Source organism: Mustela erminea, chromosome 14 (genome assembly GCF_009829155.1).
Source record: "Mustela erminea isolate mMusErm1 chromosome 14, mMusErm1.Pri, whole genome shotgun sequence".
Classification (NCBI taxonomy): domain Eukaryota; kingdom Metazoa; phylum Chordata; class Mammalia; order Carnivora; family Mustelidae; genus Mustela; species Mustela erminea.
Window position 1 is genome coordinate 59,665,611 of NC_045627.1, and position 22,311 is coordinate 59,687,921.

The window sequence follows — 22,311 nt, forward strand, 5'->3', positions numbered from 1 at the left end:
CCGGCTATAGGGCTTGATCTCATGACCCTACGATAATGACTTGGGCAGAAGCCAAGAGTTGGATGCTTAACCAACTGAGCCACCCAGACACCCCTAATGTCATTTTTTTTTTTTTAAAGATTTTATTTATTTGTCAGAGAGAGAGAGGGAGCGAGAGCGAGCACAGGCAGACAGAATGGCAGGCAGAGACAGAGGGAGAAGCAGGCTCCCTGCCAAGCAAGGAGCCCGATGTGGGACTCGATCCCAGGACGCTGGGATCATGACCTGAGCCGAAGGCAGCTGCTTAACCAACTGAGCCACGCAGGCGTCCCCCTAATGTCATTTTTAATGCCTCTTTTTTAGACTTAGGTAGAAAGAGAAGAGCATATGATCTAGCTTTTTTGTATTGAAATAATTTTTGCTTGTTTAAAACAGAAATTAAAGACGCATATAAAAGGAAAAAAATAATGAAAGAACGATTTAAACAGGAAGAAAATATCGCAAGTGCAATGGTAATTTGGATCAATGAAATACTGCCCAATTGGGAAGTAATGTAAGTAAGCAGACTTTTCCTGAATTCCAGTCTGTCTCCAAAGATCTCGTGTTTCTAATTCTTCATTTTTATTACTTCCAACATGTATCTCATGCTTTGGCTAAATGATACTGATAATCAGTGTCTGAAAAATTTAATAATTATTTCTTTGCCTTTAATTTTATAAAGCCCTCAATCTCTAATACCTCCCTTACTGACCACCCTCTATGCCCGTCAGAATTGTACCTATCCTTTGAAGATATCCATCTGAAATGGGAGTTGATCCATGAAATGTTAATTTCCTCAATTACCATATTAATTCTGACATATCTTTTGTCACAAGATGCACTATTGATGTCATAGCAGGTTTTTGCAAAGAAAACATTAAATATGTATATTCATTGTAAGATGCATTTATTAAATGTTATGTATTAAAATGATTTTTAATGTTTTCTTATAATTATAAATATGCTATAAATGATCTTTCCCTTCTGTAATGTCCCAATATAATTTGAGAATAATGTAGTTCTTTCTTTACTTTGCCTTTTATTTTCTGATAATATTTTTGTACATGGCTTATCTTCCTTCTAGACTGACTGGAAGGTAGAAGGGAGATGTAGTCTGCAGAGCCTAGTGTAGGGTATGCATAAGGAATTTGTTGAATATTGGTACAGTGTGACAGATAGCACATTAAGCTCTTTACATAAGTATCACATTTTATTCTTACAGCCTTTATTTTCATTTATCTTATAAAGAAGCTCAAGGCCGGAAAGGTTAAATAATTTGCCCAAGGTAATACAATTAATGAATAGTTAAACCAGATTTGAATTCAGGCCTCTCTGACTCCAAAACCTACACTTTTCAGTAGACTACACTGCCTCTCAAAGACTTCTTATCCTTAGTAAATACCTTGTGGTTTTCTTTTTGGTACTGAGTTGACAACAGATTTTTATGTTCCTTTTATCCTGTTTCTTATGTGATTGTCCACATGTTTCTGATTCTCTCATTGTACCTAGTAAGTGGCACTTGTAGAAGGCGGTTCCCTTTAAATTACTGTTGTCCTCCTTTAGAGTACTGTTTATTCTTTAGGTTTCTGTTGCCTATAGACATGGACCCCACAGAAAGAATGCATCGTATACTTAACCATGTTCTTCAAAAATCATTCAGTCAGTTGGCCACAGACTAGGTAAACCATCATGGAACTAGTGTTTTTGGTATAAAAAGTAACTCTCTCCTTTTTTTCTCCCCCTTTAATTCTAGGCGTAGTACGAGAAGAGTTCGAGAATTGTGGTGGCAGGGATTGCCCCCTAGTGTTCGTGGGAAAGTTTGGAGTCTAGCTGTAGGAAATGAACTAAATATCACTCCTGGTTTGTATTCTATATTAAGTTACTCCCACCCATCCAAATAGACATCTGCAGTGTTACAAGGCAGATTATTAGATTGGCCGTTTAAAAAGACATTACCGTATCTAATGTCATTTTAAGAACATGCCTCATTCCCACTCCCTGTAAAACCTGGTATGATTTAATGAGTAAGTTTTTACATAAATAAGATTTATGGGTTTTCCTTTAGTTGACAACCATCAGTAGTATAATTGACATCCAAATATCTTGACTGCAGGTAACTTCTGGGATTCTAGGTAGCAGTGGATGTATAAGTATATAAAAGGAAAAATGAAATAGTCTGATGGTGGAAAGGTATCCCCTCTGTTTAAAAAAAACATAAATGCTGGTGGAAGGCTAGAAATTTCTTTTTTTACATCTCTACCCACCCCTTTCAGATTTTTATTTGAAAATTTCAAATTTAAAAAAACAGAAAAAGAAGTAAGAAAGACTCTCAAAGATCCATTTTATTTTCTTATGCTTTTTAAAATCTTAAATGATTGAAGTAAAATGTAAAGTAGTTTTGATGCAGTAAAAAAAGTTAGTTAAAATTAGGATGATATCAAATAGAGGAAAATGTAAAGTAGTAACTAATAAAAAATGTTAAATAGGTTTGAGTGATAATGACAGTGCTAGACAGTGGCACCACGGGAAGACTGAGGAACTCTGGTATAATTATGTGACTGACTAGATTGTTGCTGTTTCTTAAAAAATGTTATTTACATACTAGTTTTTTAAAACTCAAGCAGTAGTAAGGAACAAATTATATGTTTCTTCCCACTCTTCTACCCAGACTCCTGCTTTTGATCCTACTATAAATACAAGTTTAATGTATGTTCTTTCAGATCTTTTTTTATACATGTTTAAAAAAAGTGTGCATCAAGTATGATTATGTTTAAGCCTTCTCTTTTTCTTTTCTTTCCCCCCACAAAAAAGAATGTATACCATAAGCTTATTTCATGGCTTATTTTTTTCACACTATAATCTGCCTTGAACATCCTCTTTGTCACTGCATACAAATATACATTATGCAATACTGTAGCTGCACTGTATTCCAGTTTGGCTGTACTATAATTTATTTAATCATTTTGTTGATGATTGTCAAATCAATGACAGTTGTTAAAAGAACATCAGGGTACTATTTTTTACCTCTCAAAAGTGATTAAAATAAATGAAAATTATCCACATAGGGTATGACTGATAATAATATAGAAATATTTAGCAAGGGCCTCAAAAAATAATCTTTCACCTATCTATTCTAGTTCTAAGAATAAGAAAATCGTCAGGATTGGGTACAAAAGCTTTTTTACAAGAATACCCATTATAGCAAATAAAAATAAATAAAAAACTGGACAGAATTGTAACAAAAATCTAAATATTTATCTTTAGTCTTAGAAGTGATGCCAACTTTGGTATGATTATGATTTTTTATAAAAAGATTTACTTAAGAAAGAGAGATAGTGAGAGAGCATGAGCAGAGGGAGGAGCAGAGGCAGAGGGAGAGGAAGATAGGTAGACTCCCTGCTGAGTAGGGAGCCTGATGCTGGGTTCAGTCTCCAGATCCTGAGATTATGACCTGAACCAAACTCAGTAGTCAGACATTTAACTGACTGAGCTACCTAGGCACTCCTATCAATGATTTTTTTTTTTTTTTTTTTTTTTTTTAAAGGTTTTATTTATTTATTTGACAGAGAGAAATGACAAGTAGATGGAGAGGCAGGCAGAGAGAGAGAGGGAAACAGGCTCCCTGCTGAGCAGAGAGCCCGATGCGGGACTCGATCCCAGGACCCTGAGATCATGACCTGAGCCGAAGGCAGTGGCTTAACCCACTGAGCCACCCAGGTGCCCCTATCAATGATTTTTAACACTGATTTTCACAAATATCCCATAACAAACATGTTACCTTAAGCAGACTTTTTATTTTAATTTAAAAAATATAATTTAAAGGAGGAATTAAGTGGGGTACCAGCCTGGCTCAGTCAATAGAACATACAACTCTTGATCTTTGATCTTGAAGTTGTAAGTTCAAGCTCCATGTTGGGGGTAGGAGTTTACTTTATAAAAAAATGAAGGAAGGAAGGAAGAACTAAAGAGTTTCTAATTTAGGTTAGAAAAGATTCAAGTCTACCTAACCTAACCATTTCCTCCAGATAAAACAAAGTTTTGTTTTGCCCTCTGTGCTTGAAACTAAAAGGAAATATTTTTACATTACAGTCAGAACTCTCAGATAAAACCCTTGACATTAAGGATTGTTGAACATACAGTAATTGTTTGAAATCTTAAGAATCGGTTTTATATACAGATGAGATGATAAAGTATTGATGGCTATTTGAAATTTGGTTTGTAGTTTTGTTGAGAACTTTGACTCTAATACCTAATACCTTCTGCATTAAAATATTGGTTAAGTTAGTATTAACCTTTTATGATAATGCAATCATGAAGTTGTTTTTCAAGCTCAAAATTTATAAAGTTGATAACATAACTAGGTCATTTACTTTTAAAGTAATTTTATATTTTCTCTACTAAACTGTTACATATTCAGGAATGGACTAGGTGATCATTCTTTTTTATTAGTGGTAGGAAGGAAGCTAAATTTCAATTGAAGTAAATCTACTTTTTTTTTAATAAGATTTTATTTTTTCGAGAGAGAGAGAGAGAATAGAGAGGAGGGGATAGGAGGGGGCAGAGACTCTAACAGACTCCGCACTGAGTATGGAACTCAATATACGGCATGATCTCACAGCCCTGAGTGAGATCATGACCTGAGCCAAATTCAAGAGTCTGACACTCAACTGACTGAGCCACCCAGGTACCCTGAAGTAAACTTACTTTTGATAACTTTGTTTCCTTTTAATGACTCTTAACTTACTGATTTTAATCATGAAATTTATAACCTTTAGAGAATAGCAGAACAAGAGTTAGTAAAGTAAGAATAGAATAGTGGGATTAGAATAAGTAGAATAGAGGATAAGAATAAGGTTTTCTTTTAAATCTTTTTTTTTTAAATTTATTTGAGAGAGAAAAAGAGAGAGAGAGCATGAGGGGGAAGGACAGAGGGAAAAGCAGAACCCCTGCTGAGCAGAGAGCCCGATGTGGGGCTCCATCCCAGAACTCCAGGATCCTGACCTGAGCCGAAGGCAAGTCGCTCAACCAACTAAGCCACCCAGGCGTCCAGGAATAAGGTTCTAAAATCAGTCATTAGTGGTTCAAATCTTGGTTCCACTATACATTAGATTTGTGACCTTGGGCAAATTACTTAACATCTAAGAGAATTAGTTTTCTTCATCTGTAAATGGAATTAGAGTATTAGCTATCTGAAAGGATTGCTCTAACAATTATTTATGATAATGAATATGAAATTACAGCAAAAGAAAATTTGCTTAGAGTATGTACAGTGTTATCATTGTCAGAAAATGAGAAAATGAAACTTATACTGATCTCAAAGAGTTCCCAGTTCAGGTCCAAGATACATGTTTAAGTCTGCTTCATATTCTACTTTTGTAGATTCAGAATAACGTAAATGAGGCATGTGGAGTCAAGTATGGAAGTGAACTGAGATGCAAGTCTTCTTATTGTAGATAAGCACTGTAAATCTTCCCTGGAGAGATGTCCTTTGACGTTTAAAATTCATTACCATATTTTTATTAGTAGGTCAATTCCGTGGTTCCCACAGGTGAGGATTTATTTGGAGAGCCTTTCTTCTTCCAGGACAGCTTTAAAATTTGAGTAGAATAGTGAGACTGGATGTGGCTTGGAGTCCGTTTGAAATCAGAAATTGTGACCTTCAGTTTGGTACCTGATAACTGCAAAAAAATATTGCATATCTATATTACAAAACTATATCTACTTTTATCAAATTATTGATGGATTCAAATAATAGAAATTTTGACTTTTAAAAAATGTTCTTTCTAAATGACTAGTAGTAATGAAAAATGAACAGAAGGGAGAAGAGATCAACATAGCAAGAGCTGCTTGAAGTATATCTGGTCAGCTTTTTTTATAAAGATCTGATTCTTGGCAATATAAGAATACTTATTATGGTACAGTCATACATTGGAATACTGTGCAGTTTTTTTAAAAAAAGAAAACTAAAGCAGATTTATTCTCCTAATAATTTATTCTCCTATTATTATTCTCCTAATAATAATTTATTCTCTTTAATATAATAAAGCAAGATGCAGGTTGGTGCTATAATATGCTGCTATACCTTTTTTTTTTAAAAGAAAGATATATCTGTATATACTTGTACCTTCATATTTTCATCTTTAGATTTCTGGTAAGCATAGTTACATTGGAGGGAAGGAAATTTACTTTTTATTCTATACTGCTTTATACTATTTGAATGTTTAAAAAATCATATTGTACTGTCTTTAAACAAACTTTTTAAAAATGATTAATGAAAACAAAAACGTTCTTGGCATTTTGGGCAATATATAAATGTTGATGTTTTGTAAGAAATGTTTTTTGCTATTCATCTGTCATTGAAATGTTCTGTTCTTATGTAATTTAGAATATCAGTAATGGTTAGAAAGTAAAGACCATTAAAATCTGAGAATTGAGGAAAAAACATTGTTTCTTTTATTCTTGAAGTTGTATCAAGATCATGTGTATGGGTGCATAAAGTGGTAGTCTTACAGTGACTGGGCACTTAAAACGGAAAGATATGAGTAAAGATATTTGAATGCAGGCCCTCCGACCAAATCTGAAGGTTACGTAGCTTTAGAAAGCAGTATCCTAATGGAGAAACCAATTTCTCCATTTTTCATCCAGGAAAACAAGCACTAGCATTTATTGAGGGTCTGTAAGTTGTCAGGAGCTTTATGAAAATTATCTTGTTTAATCATCAGTATTGCCATGAATAGGTATTATTTTTCTCCACTTTACAAATGAAGAAAGCCAAATTCCAGAGTAACCATGTAACTTTCTTAAAGTCACAAATACTGAAAATCTGGTATTTGAATCTAGGTCTTACTCTGAAAAATCATTTTTCTCTTACTCCATGATGATACTTCTTTAGCAAAAGCATCTCTTCCTGCCTCATATGTACATTCTCTATTGTAGCTATTTGGATGACCACTGTGCAATATTTTATTTGCTTTCTTTCCAGTTGTGGTAATAAATAGTTTTGGTAGAATCAAGTTCTTTGATTTGCCACATTTTTGATGCCTGCTATACAGAGGAAGACCTGAGCCGTAATAGGACTTTTCTCCATTTTTAAGAGTAAAAGTTAAATCAGAATTCATTTCCTCCCATATATCCAGTCTGTTAGCTAGAAAGTATATTCTCTAGATTCTTCACATCTCTGCATTTGGGCTTCTGCCCCCTTTACCCTCAGATGTTGCTCCCATCAGGGTCACCCATCACCTCGGTGCTACAAATTCCAATGGGCAGATTTCAGATTTTGTCTTGCTATATGGTACTGGATAGTTGATCACTTCCTTCTTTGTAGCTTACATCTAAGTGCTTCCAAGATTTTACATATATTATCTCATTTAATATTTAAAGCCCTAAGCTGTAAGTATCCGTACTAGCTCCACTTGTGAATGAAAAAACTAGGTTAGAAGAGTTAAGTGTCAAACAGCAACTCCCTGTCCTATGTATAGTTAGTGAAATGCTCCTTTCCTTTGGTTTCTAGGACAACTGGTTCTCTTTTATTTCTTTATGCATTTTTAAAAGATTTTATTTATTTATTTGACAGAGAGAGAGATAACCAATAGGCAGAGAGAGAGTGGGAAGTAGGCTCCCTGCTGAGCAGAGAGCCCAATGCCGGTGATCATGACCTGAACTGAAGGCAGAGACAACTCACTGAGTCACCCAGGTCCCCTTCTTTGTGCAGTTCTTATTCTTCTGATGTGCATCTTCCCGTGTCTACCCTTTAAATATTTGTCTTTCCTGGCAATCCATATTTGTCATTTCTTCTTGCCCTTAATAATCTCCCTGAACACGCTTATGAATGGTTTTAATCATCAACTGTATACTGATGGATCCCAAACTCTTTCTCCAGTATGCATGCATTGCCTTCAGATCTGTTTGTCCAAAATGGAACTTATCACCTTCCTCCTTCCCCAAAATCACAAATTTGCTTCTTCTGTGTTCATTCTCTCAGTGACATTATTATGTACCCAGCTACTGTAGCCAGAAGCCTGGAAGTCCTAATGAGTCTGCCTTTTCCCCCTCTCTTTCAGCAAGTTTTGCTTTTTCTGCTTTCTGAATATCTCTTGTGTTCATTTCTTCTCTCCAACTGCACTATCACTGCTCAAGTTTAAGCCTTATCATCTTTTGCTTGGACTATTACCACAAAACTCTAACTTCACTTCAGCAAAACGTCAGCTTCAACCTACCCACTACACTACTGCTAGCTTAACGAACACAGATCAGAGTGTGCTATAGACTCTTGTAGTTGTAGATAAACTCTAATCCCCTTAGTATGCCATTCAGTCCTGTGACCAACTAATGCTTGCCTCTGTCATCCAACCGTATCATCTGCTCTTATTCCCTCACCCCTTATAATCTAAGCGTCCTGAAATCACTTGTAATTCATGCAAATAAGTCATGATCTCTTTTCTCTTTGTGACTTTGCCCATGACAAGAATTCTTAGAATGCCTTCTTCTACCTTGTTCTTTTATAAGACCCATATTTATTCTTTATGGGACAGCTCAGTCATCACTTCCTCCAAGTAGCCTTCCTTTATCCCCTACCTGGATTAGAAAACTCTCCAAGTGATCCCATGGTTCCATGTATATATTTCTCATGGCACTTAACTCTCAAAGCTGCCTTATTCCATGTGTGGCCCCAGGTTTACAAATGAACCTTTTCCATGGCCAGGAAAAAAAGGGTAAAAGTTAAAATATATGAATGTATTTTTCCTACTATTAATTTTTATTTTGTTTTCCCTAGAACTTTATGAAATCTTCCTCTCAAGAGCAAAAGAACGGTGGAAAAGCTTCAGTGAAACAAATTCAGAGAATGATGCAGAAGGTGTGATTTTTTTTTTTTTAGTACAAATTTCTGGATGAAAACATGGTGATTTTTCCATGTGTCAGGAACTGTAGCAATTGCTTTACAAAATTATTTCCTTTAATGTTAGTAGCCCTTTAAGTAGGTGGTATTACCCCGAATGATAAAAGAGGAGACTGAGGCTCAAAGTAATTAACTTGTAAGCAATGAAGCTGTGATGTAAACCCATGTTTTTGGACCTCGGAACCCAGGATTTATTCACAACAGTAAGACTAATAACTTAAAAACTGAAGTATTTTTAAGCCTACTTTTAACTTAAAGATAGATGGTCTTCACTCTTCACTTATGACCTATATCCTCAATCACTGCTTTCACTCACTCCCCAAAACATTATTTATAATTCTTATCATGCCTTAGCCTTTGTTCATTGAATTACTTAAAGACCTCATCTTTCCCTCCACTCAGTTTTTTCCCTAATAATTTTGAAGAAGATAGGATACTTTTTTCCTGTTATCATTATTTATTAAATATAGGTAAATATATTCAGTCCTTGTCCTTGAATAATGGAGAGCTATTTGACTGCCAGTCACTTTTCTTTCTGTATTTGCTCTACTTCATAGATAGCAAACATTCTTCTCTTGCCAGTAAGTAAAACTCTAAAAATGAACATGATTTAGAGAAGTGGTATGTGTTGCAGAGTGGTTTTCTCTGAGTATGTATACAACTTTATTAAATTCCTTGAATACTCTCCTATTTTTAGAGGATTGAATAGTGGGTTAGGGAAAATTGACCAAATAAGGTTAGAGAGAAGATTTGATTTTGAGAAGGTTCATGTAAGTGTCATCCTGAGACCTATTAGCTCTGTCAGCTATTTTTGGGAAACTAAAAGTGTAAGGAGGGTGAAGATGTAAGAAGCTGTACACTGGAAAGGCCTTAGCTGTTTCATAATTCTTTTTGAATTCATTTTATGAAGTTTTGAAAGTATAAGAATTAAAATAATTATTTACTTTTGGGACATTTTGGTCATGATTAAGTGGTAAAAGTTGTACTTTAGTGGAAATTAATTTGGTGTAATGAAGAATTGTTCCAATTAGAAACAGTATTCTATCTGATTTACTGATTTCTTATTACTGTGTGTTTATAATTTGCAATTGTCATTTAACTTTCCTGGCCATTGTTTTGTCAACTATTACTTCTGCCTCAATTCTCTTTTTTTAGACATGTATGTTAGACCATTTATCAGCGTCCGTCAAGTCTTTCACTTAAAAAACATATTTTTTCCTTTTTGTGCCTCAGTTTAGATGATTTTTATTGACCTGTAATCAATTTCACCAATCTTTTTTCCAATATCCATTCTATTAGATCTGCCCAATGAGTCTTTAATTTCAGATATTCTGTTTTGTAATTTAGAATGTCAACCTGGTATTTTTTGTAGATTCTCTTTCTCTGTGGAAATTCACCTTTCCATTCCATACATTTGCTCCCATCCTTTCCCTCTATTTTCTTTAACATTTAACAGTTAATATTCTTTTTTTTTTTTTTTAGATTTTATTTATTTATTTGACAGAGAGAGATCACAAGCAGGCAGAGAGGCAGGCAGAGAGAGAGGAGGAAGCAGGCTCCCTGCTGAGCAGAGAGCCTGATGCGGGGCTCGATCCCAGGACCCTGGGATCATGATCCGAGCTGAAGGCAGAGGCTTTAACCCACTGAGCCACCCAGGTGCCCCAACAGTTAATATTCTTGTTTAATTCTAATACTGGGTCATCTTCAGGCCTGCTTCTGTGGGTTTGTATTCCTCTTGATTGTAAGTCACATTTTCCTGCTTCTTTGCATGTCTTAAAATGTTTTATTATACGTCAGTCATTGTAGAAGAAGAGTAGATAAACTGAAGTTGATGTTTGCCCTACAGAGGAAGCATGCTGTTTTCTGTCAGGCAGTTGGATTATTCCCTCAGTTCAATCAGTAACTGAGCTAGGTTAGGCTAAGGTATCAGCTTTATGTAAACTTAGTTCGTCGTGGGTTTCACACATCTTGGTAGGAAAAACTGTCGTATTTTTTGTAGTATATTTGTCCTATAGGCTTCTCCCTCTCCTGAGATGCTCTCCCAAAGGCTTTGTAATTTGGGGTGATTTCCTTATGCCTTTCCAGCCCCGCCTTCTGCACTTCACTAACACTACACAGAAGTCCCGTAGGGGTAAACCAGTTATACATTCAGACTCCTCCAGATTCTATCACATCGGTCTTATTTGGCCATGGAAATCTTTCTGGTTTCTGTTTTCTCAAGCAAGGGTACCTTTGTCTATGGCAGACTCAGTCCCAAAGTAATGGCCCAGATTTGGCACATGCCTCCACGAAGAAAAATGGCTACCTGGGAAAGACTCTTCTCTTTCTGGGATTTAAATCATCTGGACCTCTCTCTCTATGTCCACAGCATTCTTAAAAACCTTGTGCTATTTGAAACTTACTTATTTTTCCCAGTTGTTATTGTGGGAGTGATAATCTGCTCTTACCTTGTATAAAAACTGGAAGTAGAAACCTTTCATATACTTTTCTGATAAATACATAAATACTTTCTTCATGTAAGAAGCTCTTAAGTTCCAGCAAAAGCTGTGTGGTGTTTCTTTGAATTTCTGGATTATTCGTCTTTTAACTTTCCTTAAGTAACATATCGATGCTATGTGATCATTCTGTGTGTACAAGATTAAACTGGGTATAGACAAGTAATCATTTTAATTTTATCTACCTGACAAATGCAGGTGTTTCTGTTGCTGATCGGGAGGCCAGTCTGGAATTAATTAAGTTGGACATATCCCGCACATTTCCATCCCTTTACATCTTTCAGAAGGTGAGGGTTTCTAACCAGTTGTAACTACTTCAAAATTTTTTTTGATCCAAGGCAACGAATTCTCAAATGCATAGTTATTATTTTTTAAAAGGCAAAATTATAAAAATTAGAGACCTTTATATGAAAGTGTGGAACTATTAAGAAAATTCTGAAGGAATTTCTGTTATTTTGACCCATTGACTGAATGCATTGTAGTTAGCATAGCCCATAATACTTTTATTCATTATGGTGAATTTATTTGTTTTATTTTTTATTCTGAAAGCTATTTGAATTTTAACATTTTTGCTTATTCAGTTGTTAAAATATAAAGAACATTTTCCCAAATCTTAGTTTTCTAGGATTACTGTTGAAATAGGAAAAAATGGTTCATAAAAATGATTTTGTGCATAGGCAGTCATGAGTTGCTTATACCTTAGGAGAAATGATTATTACATTTTGTGTGTACTTTTCTTTCTCACATGGAATTTCTCTAGATTGATACAATGAAATAAAATTTTTTACCATTAAGATTAAAATTATTAAACTTAATTTGGTGTAGCTTGATGGTTTCCTTTTGCTAAAATTATATGAAGTGAAATAGTCTGTTTTCATCATAATCTTATTGTACCAAATCTAGAAATCTTTAAAATAGTACAAAGACTGTATAACTTGTATCCATCAAGTGAGTTCATTTGACTTTTCTTTGGTTCAGGATTAAATATTTTTATTAATTCTTTAGAGAAAACATTACAGAGCATATTTAGAGTATTTCTGACAGTGACACAATATACTAACTAAAACAACTCATTTAGGAAATGCTGGAGTTTATTTAAAAATTACTTACTTGGGAATTAACATATAGACAGTTATTGTGTATTTGACATTTCATTTTTCTCTCCTAAGGGTGGCCCATATCATGATGTCTTACATAGTATCTTAGGGGCATATACGTGTTACAGACCTGATGTTGGTTATGTAAGTATTTGTTTCAATCTGGTTTTTGAATATAAACATTTTATCTATCTTATCAAAGTATCTTATGTTGTCCTAGCTCCCAAATATCTGTATCTCTCTGTCTCATTTTTCTTGGGGCTACCAACTAAACAGAGAGGAATCTTCCCAGGCACTTGTGAGACTGCTTGCCAGATTTCTGGGAGAGCTACTGGGGGTTTTATTATTCAATTTGTAAGCCTTTATTAATTGCCCCTGATGTTGGTGTAGTGTCTATTCCCTCCTCCCTGTGTCTGTGCCTCTGGAGATAAACCTCTTAGATTATGTTGGGTTGAGGGAAAGATAGGCACCTGTCCTTATAGAATAGAGGAAGGGATTTGCTCCTTGTATAAATTTTCAGCCAATCCTAGGTTTAGCCTTACCCCTCCAATTTCAGAGCGGCCTGTAACTCCAGTTTCTGAGCCTTGCAGATTTGTGGCAGAATTGGTTTGCTGCTTATTGGCTTCCTTTTCTGCAGATATCTTAGTTTCAACATTCTCCATTTATTTACAACTTCTGGAATGCTAGTGACATTTTTATTTACTGTTTATATTATTTTCCATTCTCTTTGTCTTCCTAGGCTCATATTGATTTTTTTTCTTTAATGTCATTATAGTTGGATTTGGGAGGGAACACAGAATAATGTGAGTGCTCAGGGCACCTGGGTGGCTCAGTTGGTTAGGCAATTGCCTTTGGCTCAGGTCATGATCCTGAAGTTCCGGGATCCAGTCCCATGTTGGGCTCCCTGCTCAGTGGGTCAGTCTTCTGACCTCTCTCCTCTCTTTCTCTCTCTCAAATAAATAAATAAAACCTAAAAAAAAAAAAAAAAAAGTGTTCAGTTTGCCATGTTTAACTGGACGTCATGAAACCTCATCTTACCTTTGTCTTTTTTTTTTTTTAAGATTTTCTTTATTTATTGGAGAGAGAGCACACAAGTAGAGGAGGAGGAACAGAGGGAGAAGCTCCCAGTGAGCAGGGAGCCCCTAGTGGGACTCAATCCCAGGACCCTGGGATCATGACCTGAGCCAAAGGCAGACACTTAACTGACTGAGCCACCCAGTCATCCCCAAAATAAAATCTTTAAAAAATGTGAACATTACATAATGTTTTGACTATTCTGTGACATAATATATGAGCAAGGGATTTTAGATCTTTCATTGAAATTTCACTTTCTCCGTAAGGACTACTTGGACCATCTTCTTTAATATAAAACCTACCATATTCCCAAACTTGGCCCTTACCCCCTTTACTATGTCCTATAGCACTTATCACTTATTCTGCCTGCCACAGGCTCTATCCTCATGGAATTTATACTCTAGAAAATCAAATAGGGAATTAACTGTAGATTTTGTAAAGAGTACACAGAAAAAGCCAGAGAAGTAGGAGGAGAACAAAGAAATACTGGATCACAGAAGCAAAGGGAATTCTAAGAGTGTAGAAAAGTGCCCATTGGGTTTTACAAATTATTGGTTATCCTGGCAAAAGGAGTTTCAAAATCAGCTAGTAATGGATTGGGAATCCAAACTGAAGTCTGCAAGAAATAAAAACTTCAAGGGGAGCTGAGAAAGTAGAAATAGTGATTGCAGGCAAACCTTGAAAACATTTGGCTGGGAAAAAGAGACACAGGCGGTTTCATTGTAAATACTGTTAAGTGTTGTTTTTGTGTAAGTCTCTTCTGCAAATCTGTACCAGAAGTGCCTGATGAAGTTTTTTTAGTTAAACAATGATCAGCAATTCATATCAGTTATCTGCTCAAAATGTACAACAGTTGTCCATAACTCACAAGCAAGCATCTGTGTAGCTGAGCTTTTTCCTCAAGGCTTTTCACTGTTGGAATTGCATCCTACTTAAGTTCTCCCAATATCAAGATTGTGCTCCAGCTGGGCTGGTCCTGTGTGTCTTTGGTCACTTTTTTTTTTTTTTAATTTCTTGGGATTTTTTTTTTTTTTTCTTATTTGTTCATCCTGCTTTTCCAGGAATCCAGCCTACTTCCACCCTCCCACCACCTCTTCTGTCTTAGAACTTCAGTAGCACTTTTCATACATTTCTTTTATTCTTAGTTCCTCACTTTATACCTCAGGCAGATGTGCTGTGACATGAAGACAATCACCATATTTTCAATGTCCTCTACTTTGAAAGACTTCAGAGTGAGAGAAAATGAAAGCAAGATTAGTACATGGAGATAGGCTTTTGTAGCAAGTAAAAGCTGATACTTTCTCCTTTTTTTAAAAAAAATTTTCCCTAATCTTTTTAAACCATAACACATGAACAAAAAAATTTAAGATTAGGGAGATTTCATAATTATTGACAAGTTCTCTGTATTTACTTTCATTGACAAAAAGAAAACTTGGTTAATTCTACTTTAATATCACTTCTTAATTTTTAAGGAATACAGTAAGACAAACTGTATTGAATTATTATTGTAAGCACATTTTGATGAATTTCTTTTCTTTGAAGGTCCAAGGGATGTCCTTCATAGCAGCAGTTCTCATTCTCAATTTGGAAGAGGCAGATGCCTTCATTGCATTTGCAAACCTCCTCAATAAGCCATGCCAGCTGGCCTTTTTTCGTGTGGATCACAACATGGTATGAACATTTGGAAGGAATCATGTTTTCCTTTGACTGTCAGTTTCTATAGTCTGAGTGCTCTTTTAGAGTGAAAAACAGTAATTAGAAGACCAAAATAATCTGATCTAAAATAAGTTTTTCATTGAATTATAATTTTACAAATGCTTGATAAAAAGAATAGGAAAGAAGTGCTAAGCAAGATTTTCTTTTAATTTTTTAAGGGTTTAATTTCTCTATTTCTAAAGTATACTGTTCAGTAACTTTATTGACATTTCTATCTTTTAGATGTTGAAATATTTTGCAACGTTTGAAGTATTTTTTGAAGAAAATCTCTCCAAACTATTTCTTCATTTCAAATCTTACAGTCTTACACCAGACATATACTTGATCGACTGGTAAGTCATAAAATCAATAAAATAGTATAACTTTTTGTGTATTTTAGGAACAAGAGTAAATCTCATGCACAGGATTATACAGATAAAAATTCCTTCCCTTAACAAATAGAGAAACTCAGACATTTTTGTGGGGAGGCATTTGATTAAGAACATGGACTCTGGACTAAAATCAGAATCCCTCAATTTGTGTTTTAGTTTTTTATCTATAAAATGGGAATAATATCTTTATCTTGGGTTGTAGTGAGTGTTTTACATAGATTATCTCCCTCAATGCGTGCATGCTACGCTCAGGAGAAAGCTATTTCTTTATCATTCTTAACACACAAGAGCTTATGATAGTTATGATATGTTTTTTTGGTTGGTTTTGGTTTTTTTTACTGAGGACTTTGGTTTTTTTCAAGGCTTTATCCTGCTTTTTTGACAGAGGAGTGATGCTTTATTTAGGTGCTAGTGCCTTTTTCTCAACGTTGCACTTACAGTTCTTCCTTGCCGAGGACTCTTGTGAGCCATCACCAGTTGATTGTAGAATGGTGGGATGGTGAATTTTCCAAAAGGATGGAGCAATTATCTTAAGATAGCTTGTTAAGAGTACATGTGAGACATTCAAACCTTAAACCCCAGTCATCAAATTCAGTGGATTTCCTGTAAATGAGACTAAGTTTCACTATAGAAAAATAATTAATGGCCTTGTTCAAGTATGCTATATTCCCAGTTGTTTGGGTTTTCTTTTATTTAAGTTTTTTTAAAAACTTAGTTATTTTTCAGTGTTTTTTTTTTCTTTTTGGTGCAAGAGAGGTGTTTTTTTTTTATTTTTAAAGATTTGTTTTGTTTATTTATTTATTTGACACAGAGAGAGAGAGAGATCACAAGCAGGCAGTTAGAGAGAGGGAGGGAAGCAGGCTTCCTGCGGAGCAGAGAGCCCAATGCGGGGCTCGATCCCAGGACCTTGAGATCATGACCTGAGCCCAAGGAAGAGGCTTAACCCTCTGAGCTACCCAGGAGCCCCTGTTTATTCTTTAAAGATTTTATTTATTTATTTGAGAGAGAGAGTTAGAGAGCATGAGATGGAAGAGGGTCAGAGGGAGAAACACACTCCTTGCTGAGCAGGCAGCCCGATGTGGGACTCGATCCCAGGACTCCAGGATCATGATCTGAGCTGAAGGCAGTTGCTTAACCAGGTGAGCCACCCAGATGCCCAAAAAAGGTGTTTTTATTAAAGGATGGGAACAGAACCCGAGGCAGAAAGAGGTGCTGCCTCATTGTGTTCTTTTCCATTTCTACTGGGAACATTGGAGTTCCTCTGGGAAGGCCCCAAGATAATGGGGAGAGGGGCGCCTGGGTGGCTCAGTGGGTTAAGCCACTGCCTTCGGCTCAGGTCATGATCTCAGGGTCCTGGGATCGAGCCCCGCATCGGGCTCTCTGCTCAGCAGGGAGCCTGCTTCCTCCTCTCTCTCTGTCTGCCTCTCTGCCTGCTTGTGATCTCTCTGTCAAATAAATAAAATCTTTAAAAAAAAAAAGATAATGGGGAGAAGAGAAGTTTTATGTTACAAGACCCAGAGGACCAAGGCCAAATACTAAATCTGTAGAGAAGGGGCAAAAATACTCAATTGCTCGTCTTGAAGAGTGTGAACGAACATAAGGCAAACCAGTATCACATTTGGTAATAGGGAGCAGAATGTAATTAGTAGTGAGAACTGTGTACTACTTAGGCACTGCTGGTACCTTCTCTCATTTTGAGCAATGAATTACTATCCTCTGTACTACCAGGGGTGTGCTTTTATTATGCAATTAAATATGTGTTATTTAAGAAATAGACATGGATTTTTGTGTCACTGCCTCTGAACTTACTACCTAAGTAAGTAGTAAAACTTAGTTCCTTCCTCAAGTTTCATCAGCACTACCTCAGATAAGCACAGTCTTTGTAAAAAAAAAAAAAAAAAAAGTGTACTTTGGGAGCTCTTGGCTCCCAAAGGTTGGGTATGCAACTCTTGATCTCAGGGTTATAAGTTTGAACCCCACACTGAGTGTAGAGATTAGTTTTTTAAAAAGAGAAAAAAAAAGTGTGCTTTGCCAAGGCAGCTTCAAGAGAAGTTCTCTAGCACCTACTGTCCCTATTTCCCCAACCAGAGCACAGCCCTGAAACTCCACTGGATAAAGAATTCCATGAACGGAGCGCCTGGGTGGCTTAGTCTGTTAAGCGGCTGCCTTAGCCTTGGGTCATGATCCCAAGGTCCTGTGATCGAGCCCCGAATTGGGCTCCCTCGGCGTAGAGCCTGCTTCTCCTTTCCCTCTCCCCCTGCTTGTGTTGGCTCTCTCACTGTCTCTCTCTGTCAAATAAGTAAAATCTTAAAAAAAAAAAATTACACAATCAGACATTGTCAGAAAGGATGGGAAAAACCATTTTAGTGATTCTGTTGGAGCTATACATGCTACAAAAGAAGTAGTAAGTAAAGTTTGGTAAAGGGAAGAAAGAACCAGTAGATGTTTGTGGGAGGAGAAAAGAGAGAAGTTGTATTTAGGTTACTAAAAGATGATACTTGGATTCCTCATACAATAATAAGTAACTTTTATTGAGCCTTTCTTATGTGCCAGGCACTATTCTGAATACTTTACATTTATTCCTTTAATTTTCAAAACAATCCTGAGAGGTAGGTAATATTACTCTTTATTTACTAATGAGGAAATGGAGGCACAGCAAGGATGGATATCTTGCTCAAGTTAACGCCACTAATGTCAAACTTAAACATTCTGGTTTCAGAGCCCATCCCCTTAATCACTAGGTGTTTTTGCCACTCTTAATTTCTGTTAGGCCATGTCTCTGTGGAAGGTGGTAAGTTACTTTTACTTACTTTCCCACTATTCAAATTCTTTGAAGGAAGGAGTAGTATCTTATTTATCTTTTTATCCCTAATTAAGCACTGTTCTTTTTATATAGAGATGATTAATGAGTGAATGAATAAATGAATGAAGAACTTCATGACTGTTTTCTCCCTAATTTTAGGATCTTCACACTCTATAGCAAATCACTACCACTTGATCTGGCTTGTCGAGTCTGGGATGTATTTTGCAGAGATGGGGAGGAATTTTTATTTAGGACTGGATTAGGAATCCTCCGATTATATGAAGATATTCTCCTACAAATGGACTTTATTCATATAGCACAGTTTCTAACTAAATTGCCAGAAGATATCACATCAGAAAAGCTGTTCAGCTGTATTGCAGCCATTCAGATGCAAAATAGCACCAAAAAATGGACTCAGGTAGAGTGACCTTTTCCTACTTCTTCTAACGGATGTGTTAAAACGACCAGTTGACTTATAAAAATCTTATTTCTCAGGGGCACCTGGGTGGCTCAGTGGGTTAATAAACCTCTGCCTTCAGGTGGGGGTCATGATCTCAGGATCCTGGGATCGAGCCCCACATCGGGCTCTGTGCTCAGCGGGGAGCCTGCTTCCCCCTCTATCTCTGCCTGCTGCTCTTGCCTACGTGTGACTTCTCTCTCTCTCTGTCAAATAAAAAAGTAAAATCTTTAAAAAAAAATACCTTATTTCTCAAATGTTAGTGCCTAATTAAAAAACAAAAAAATAATTTTTGACTTTGAAAAGGCAAGAATTTAAAGTCAATTTCTCCTCTTTCACCTATCCAAAGCTATGGTTTTATTTTTATGTAACTCCAATAACTTTGTTTTGTTTTGTTTTTTTACTTGGTATTTCAAATAGACAACAATTATATCAGACACCTGCTGGGTGACTCAGTTGGTTCGCTGTCTAACTCTTGGTCTCAGCTCAGATCTCAATCTCAGGGTCCTGAGTTCAGGTTCTGTGTCATGGAGCCTACTTAAAAAAACAAAAACAAAACTACCCACCTTGTTCTAAAGATTTACAACAGAAAGAATTTAATGTATGATCTTGGCTTTTTAGATGCCTGTCCTGTTAGGGAAGCAAACATTGGCAGTCTAAGTTAAGTGCCATAAAAGCATTATCACTTGCTCCTTGAATGATAGACAGTAAGCATCATAAGCTCACAGTTTTATTGCTTACTAAAATGAAGTGTCAGAAAATATGCATCCAGAAAATGTTCTGTTACTAAGTAGTAATTTCAGAATATTTGGCAAGTGATGAAAACTGGAATCTAATTGTATACCATAGAATTGAGTTGAAAAGAACAAGAGGATTTGAGAATAGCAGTCTTCCAGGGGATAGAGTTAAATACACTAAAGCTTTTCCATGTTAATAAACTATAGTCACTTAAACCTCTTTAATCTGTGTGGTAGTTAATTTTGAGGATTAATCTTTCCTTTATATAATTTCCAGGTCTTTGCATCTGTAATGAAGGATATTAAAGAAGGAGACAAGAATAATAGTCCTGCTCTGAAAAGCTAATCTTCAAAATTAACAGACTAATTGAAACATAAATAATGTTTTCATAAAAGTTTTTCATTTCCTATGTAAAAAGCGTGGAAGAAAATGTTGGAGAACTCTAAAAGAATCAAGACATGGGAAACTGCTGATTTTGAATTCCATGGCTGAAGTAAATGAAATGAGTAACCAATTGACAGTATTAATAAAAAAGTATTTTGTAGGGAGAGCCATTTTACAAAGGAAAGAGTTTAAATGGCTAGTTCATACTCCATAATTTGGAGTGAAGTTTAATGCAATAAACTTTTTTAACAGCTTTGGAGATTATTCAAATTTTTACATCTTTTCTTTTTTAACAGTTACCATAAAAGCACTTTGGAGGTCAGAGCAGGATTGTTAAATACTACTTTAACTTCCAAAATACTATTTGAAATGAACACCTGAATACAAATATTATCTCCAGTTCCAACCTTTTGAAGATATTAGAGAACAAGAGAAAGCAACTTTGTAGATTATTTAAGTCACTGAAATTGTTGTCTTCATTCACAGGCTGGGACAAATTGGGGTTTTCTGGGAACTGGAAATACTGATGGGAGCTTGTTTCACATTTGTTTAGGTGTTTTTCCACAGTATCATGTTTGTTTGTTTTTGAAGGAAAATTGTTTCTTAAGGAATACCCATGACTCAAAGTATTTTAGCCTTTCTGTTTAGTCTAAGAAGTTGTTCATCTAGTAATTTAAGGAAACTAACTGGTAGAAGGAAAGTTCTTTGCACTTTAGTGGACTGAAGACTTATTTTGGAAGTAAGTCCATGAATATAAAAGAGATTTTTCACTGGTAAGAGTTAAAACATACAAATTCTGAGAGTTCTGAAATAGCATGCTACTTGGCAAGACTTTAAACTTTTTAGTTAAAATTCCTTCACTGTCTGTAGAAACAAAATTTAATTCCAGTTTTAAATTTGAAATCTTAATATGTAGCCAAGTCTATGACTTGTAAAACACTGTGCATAATTTTCTAATCAATGGAAATAAGAGTAAAAGAAAAAGATAAAATTAACTTTTTTCTAATGAGTCTAACTTTGATGGTATAGTGGATAAAGAAATTAATTATTGGTAAATCAACATGAATTTTATTATAATACATTTAATCCTTAAACCTAAAATAAATCACTTGAGTATTATAAGTGATATCTGTATAACATGCTGTTTGGTTAATAATTAGATGTACAGTGTGCTTTTATGTTTGCAGTTTTGTTTAAAACAACACTTGAGCATACTATTTCTGTTAGTAGTATATAGTCTTAAAACTAACAAGCCTGAAAAACTTGTTAGTTCACTGACTGCCTCTTTAGGAGTATGGGACCAGATGGTGTCCATATATTTTTACCCCATGGGTCATTCTAGCCTAGGGACCACTAGTGGAACCCTCAGAAGTTAACTCCTATCTTAGGAGCTTACTTAGTGGAAACTGGTATTGTAATACATATTGAGGGAGTACCCAGGGTCTTAATAGGTTTTAGAATGACGTTTTTAACTCTGGTAACTACTTCCTCGATATTGGTGGCCCTGATATAAGAGGGAATGTAACCCCTGGCAGTAATCTCGTTGAAGTTGTACTACCTGCCTAAATTTAATCTTACTTGTATGTATTTGTTTCCTGAGTTTGACCTAAATTACTGTATTTCTTTTTCTCATTTTTATTATTGTACAGTTTCTTTACTTTTCAAGTATAAATGTGTATATAAAATGTAAATACAAGGAATTCACTAAAAAAACCACTATTAATAATTACTGTGTAAATAAAACTTGTAAGCAGAGTAATTACTTGAAATGAGTCTTTATTACTTTGGGGATAACTGGTTTATTTAACCACATTTGGAGAAAAAAAAAGAATAATTTTTCCCCCAAAATCTCTTCCAAGGGATATTCTAGTCCTTCAGCCTCTTGAGACTCATAGTACTGGCAGCTCAAACATTATCATGTATCTTCCTTTGAATCTCCTATACAGGCAGTATAGGGTTATTCAACATGGTCAGTGTATGATGGGATTTTTTTGGTTAAAGTATATTTTCAATTAAAAAATAAGTTTTCCTAAAATTTGCAAGGTGATGTTAAATTTAATATGTATAGAATGTTTCATTTGTCTGTTTTATATAAATAAAAAAATATATATGTATATAATTTCTTACTTCACTGTCCTTTCAGCCCAGGTATACATTGTATTATTTAAGTGCTACCTAGAAGATCCAAGTAACTGGCATAGTTTTCTAAGAGTCATAGAATATAATCATAATTTTTGCTGATTTCTTTTGTAGTGATGATCT

At 35.3% G+C, this 22,311-nt stretch overlaps 1 protein-coding gene across 5 annotated transcripts in view; it reads left to right on the forward strand.

Moving 5' to 3' along the window:
* The window catches only part of TBC1D12 (TBC1 domain family member 12), a 101,590-nt gene extending 79,782 nt beyond the window's left edge, over positions 1-21,808 (forward strand). For 3 of the 5 annotated variants that reach the window (XM_032313914.1, XM_032313917.1, XM_032313918.1), the window contains 9 exons: positions 415-532; positions 1,772-1,878; positions 8,792-8,872; positions 11,608-11,696; positions 12,579-12,650; positions 15,123-15,251; positions 15,519-15,628; positions 18,630-18,888; positions 19,942-21,808. In XM_032313914.1, coding sequence (XP_032169805.1) covers positions 415-532; positions 1,772-1,878; positions 8,792-8,872; positions 11,608-11,696; positions 12,579-12,650; positions 15,123-15,251; positions 15,519-15,628; positions 18,630-18,888; positions 19,942-20,010 — 1,034 coding nt within the window. In that variant the 3' untranslated portion in view covers positions 20,011-21,808. The remainder of the gene's footprint in view (positions 1-414; positions 533-1,771; positions 1,879-8,791; positions 8,873-11,607; positions 11,697-12,578; positions 12,651-15,122; positions 15,252-15,518; positions 15,629-18,629; positions 18,889-19,941) is intronic. The other 2 variants (XM_032313915.1, XM_032313916.1) reach the window with 2 other exon arrangements.
* Positions 21,809-22,311: the final 503 nt, after the last annotated feature.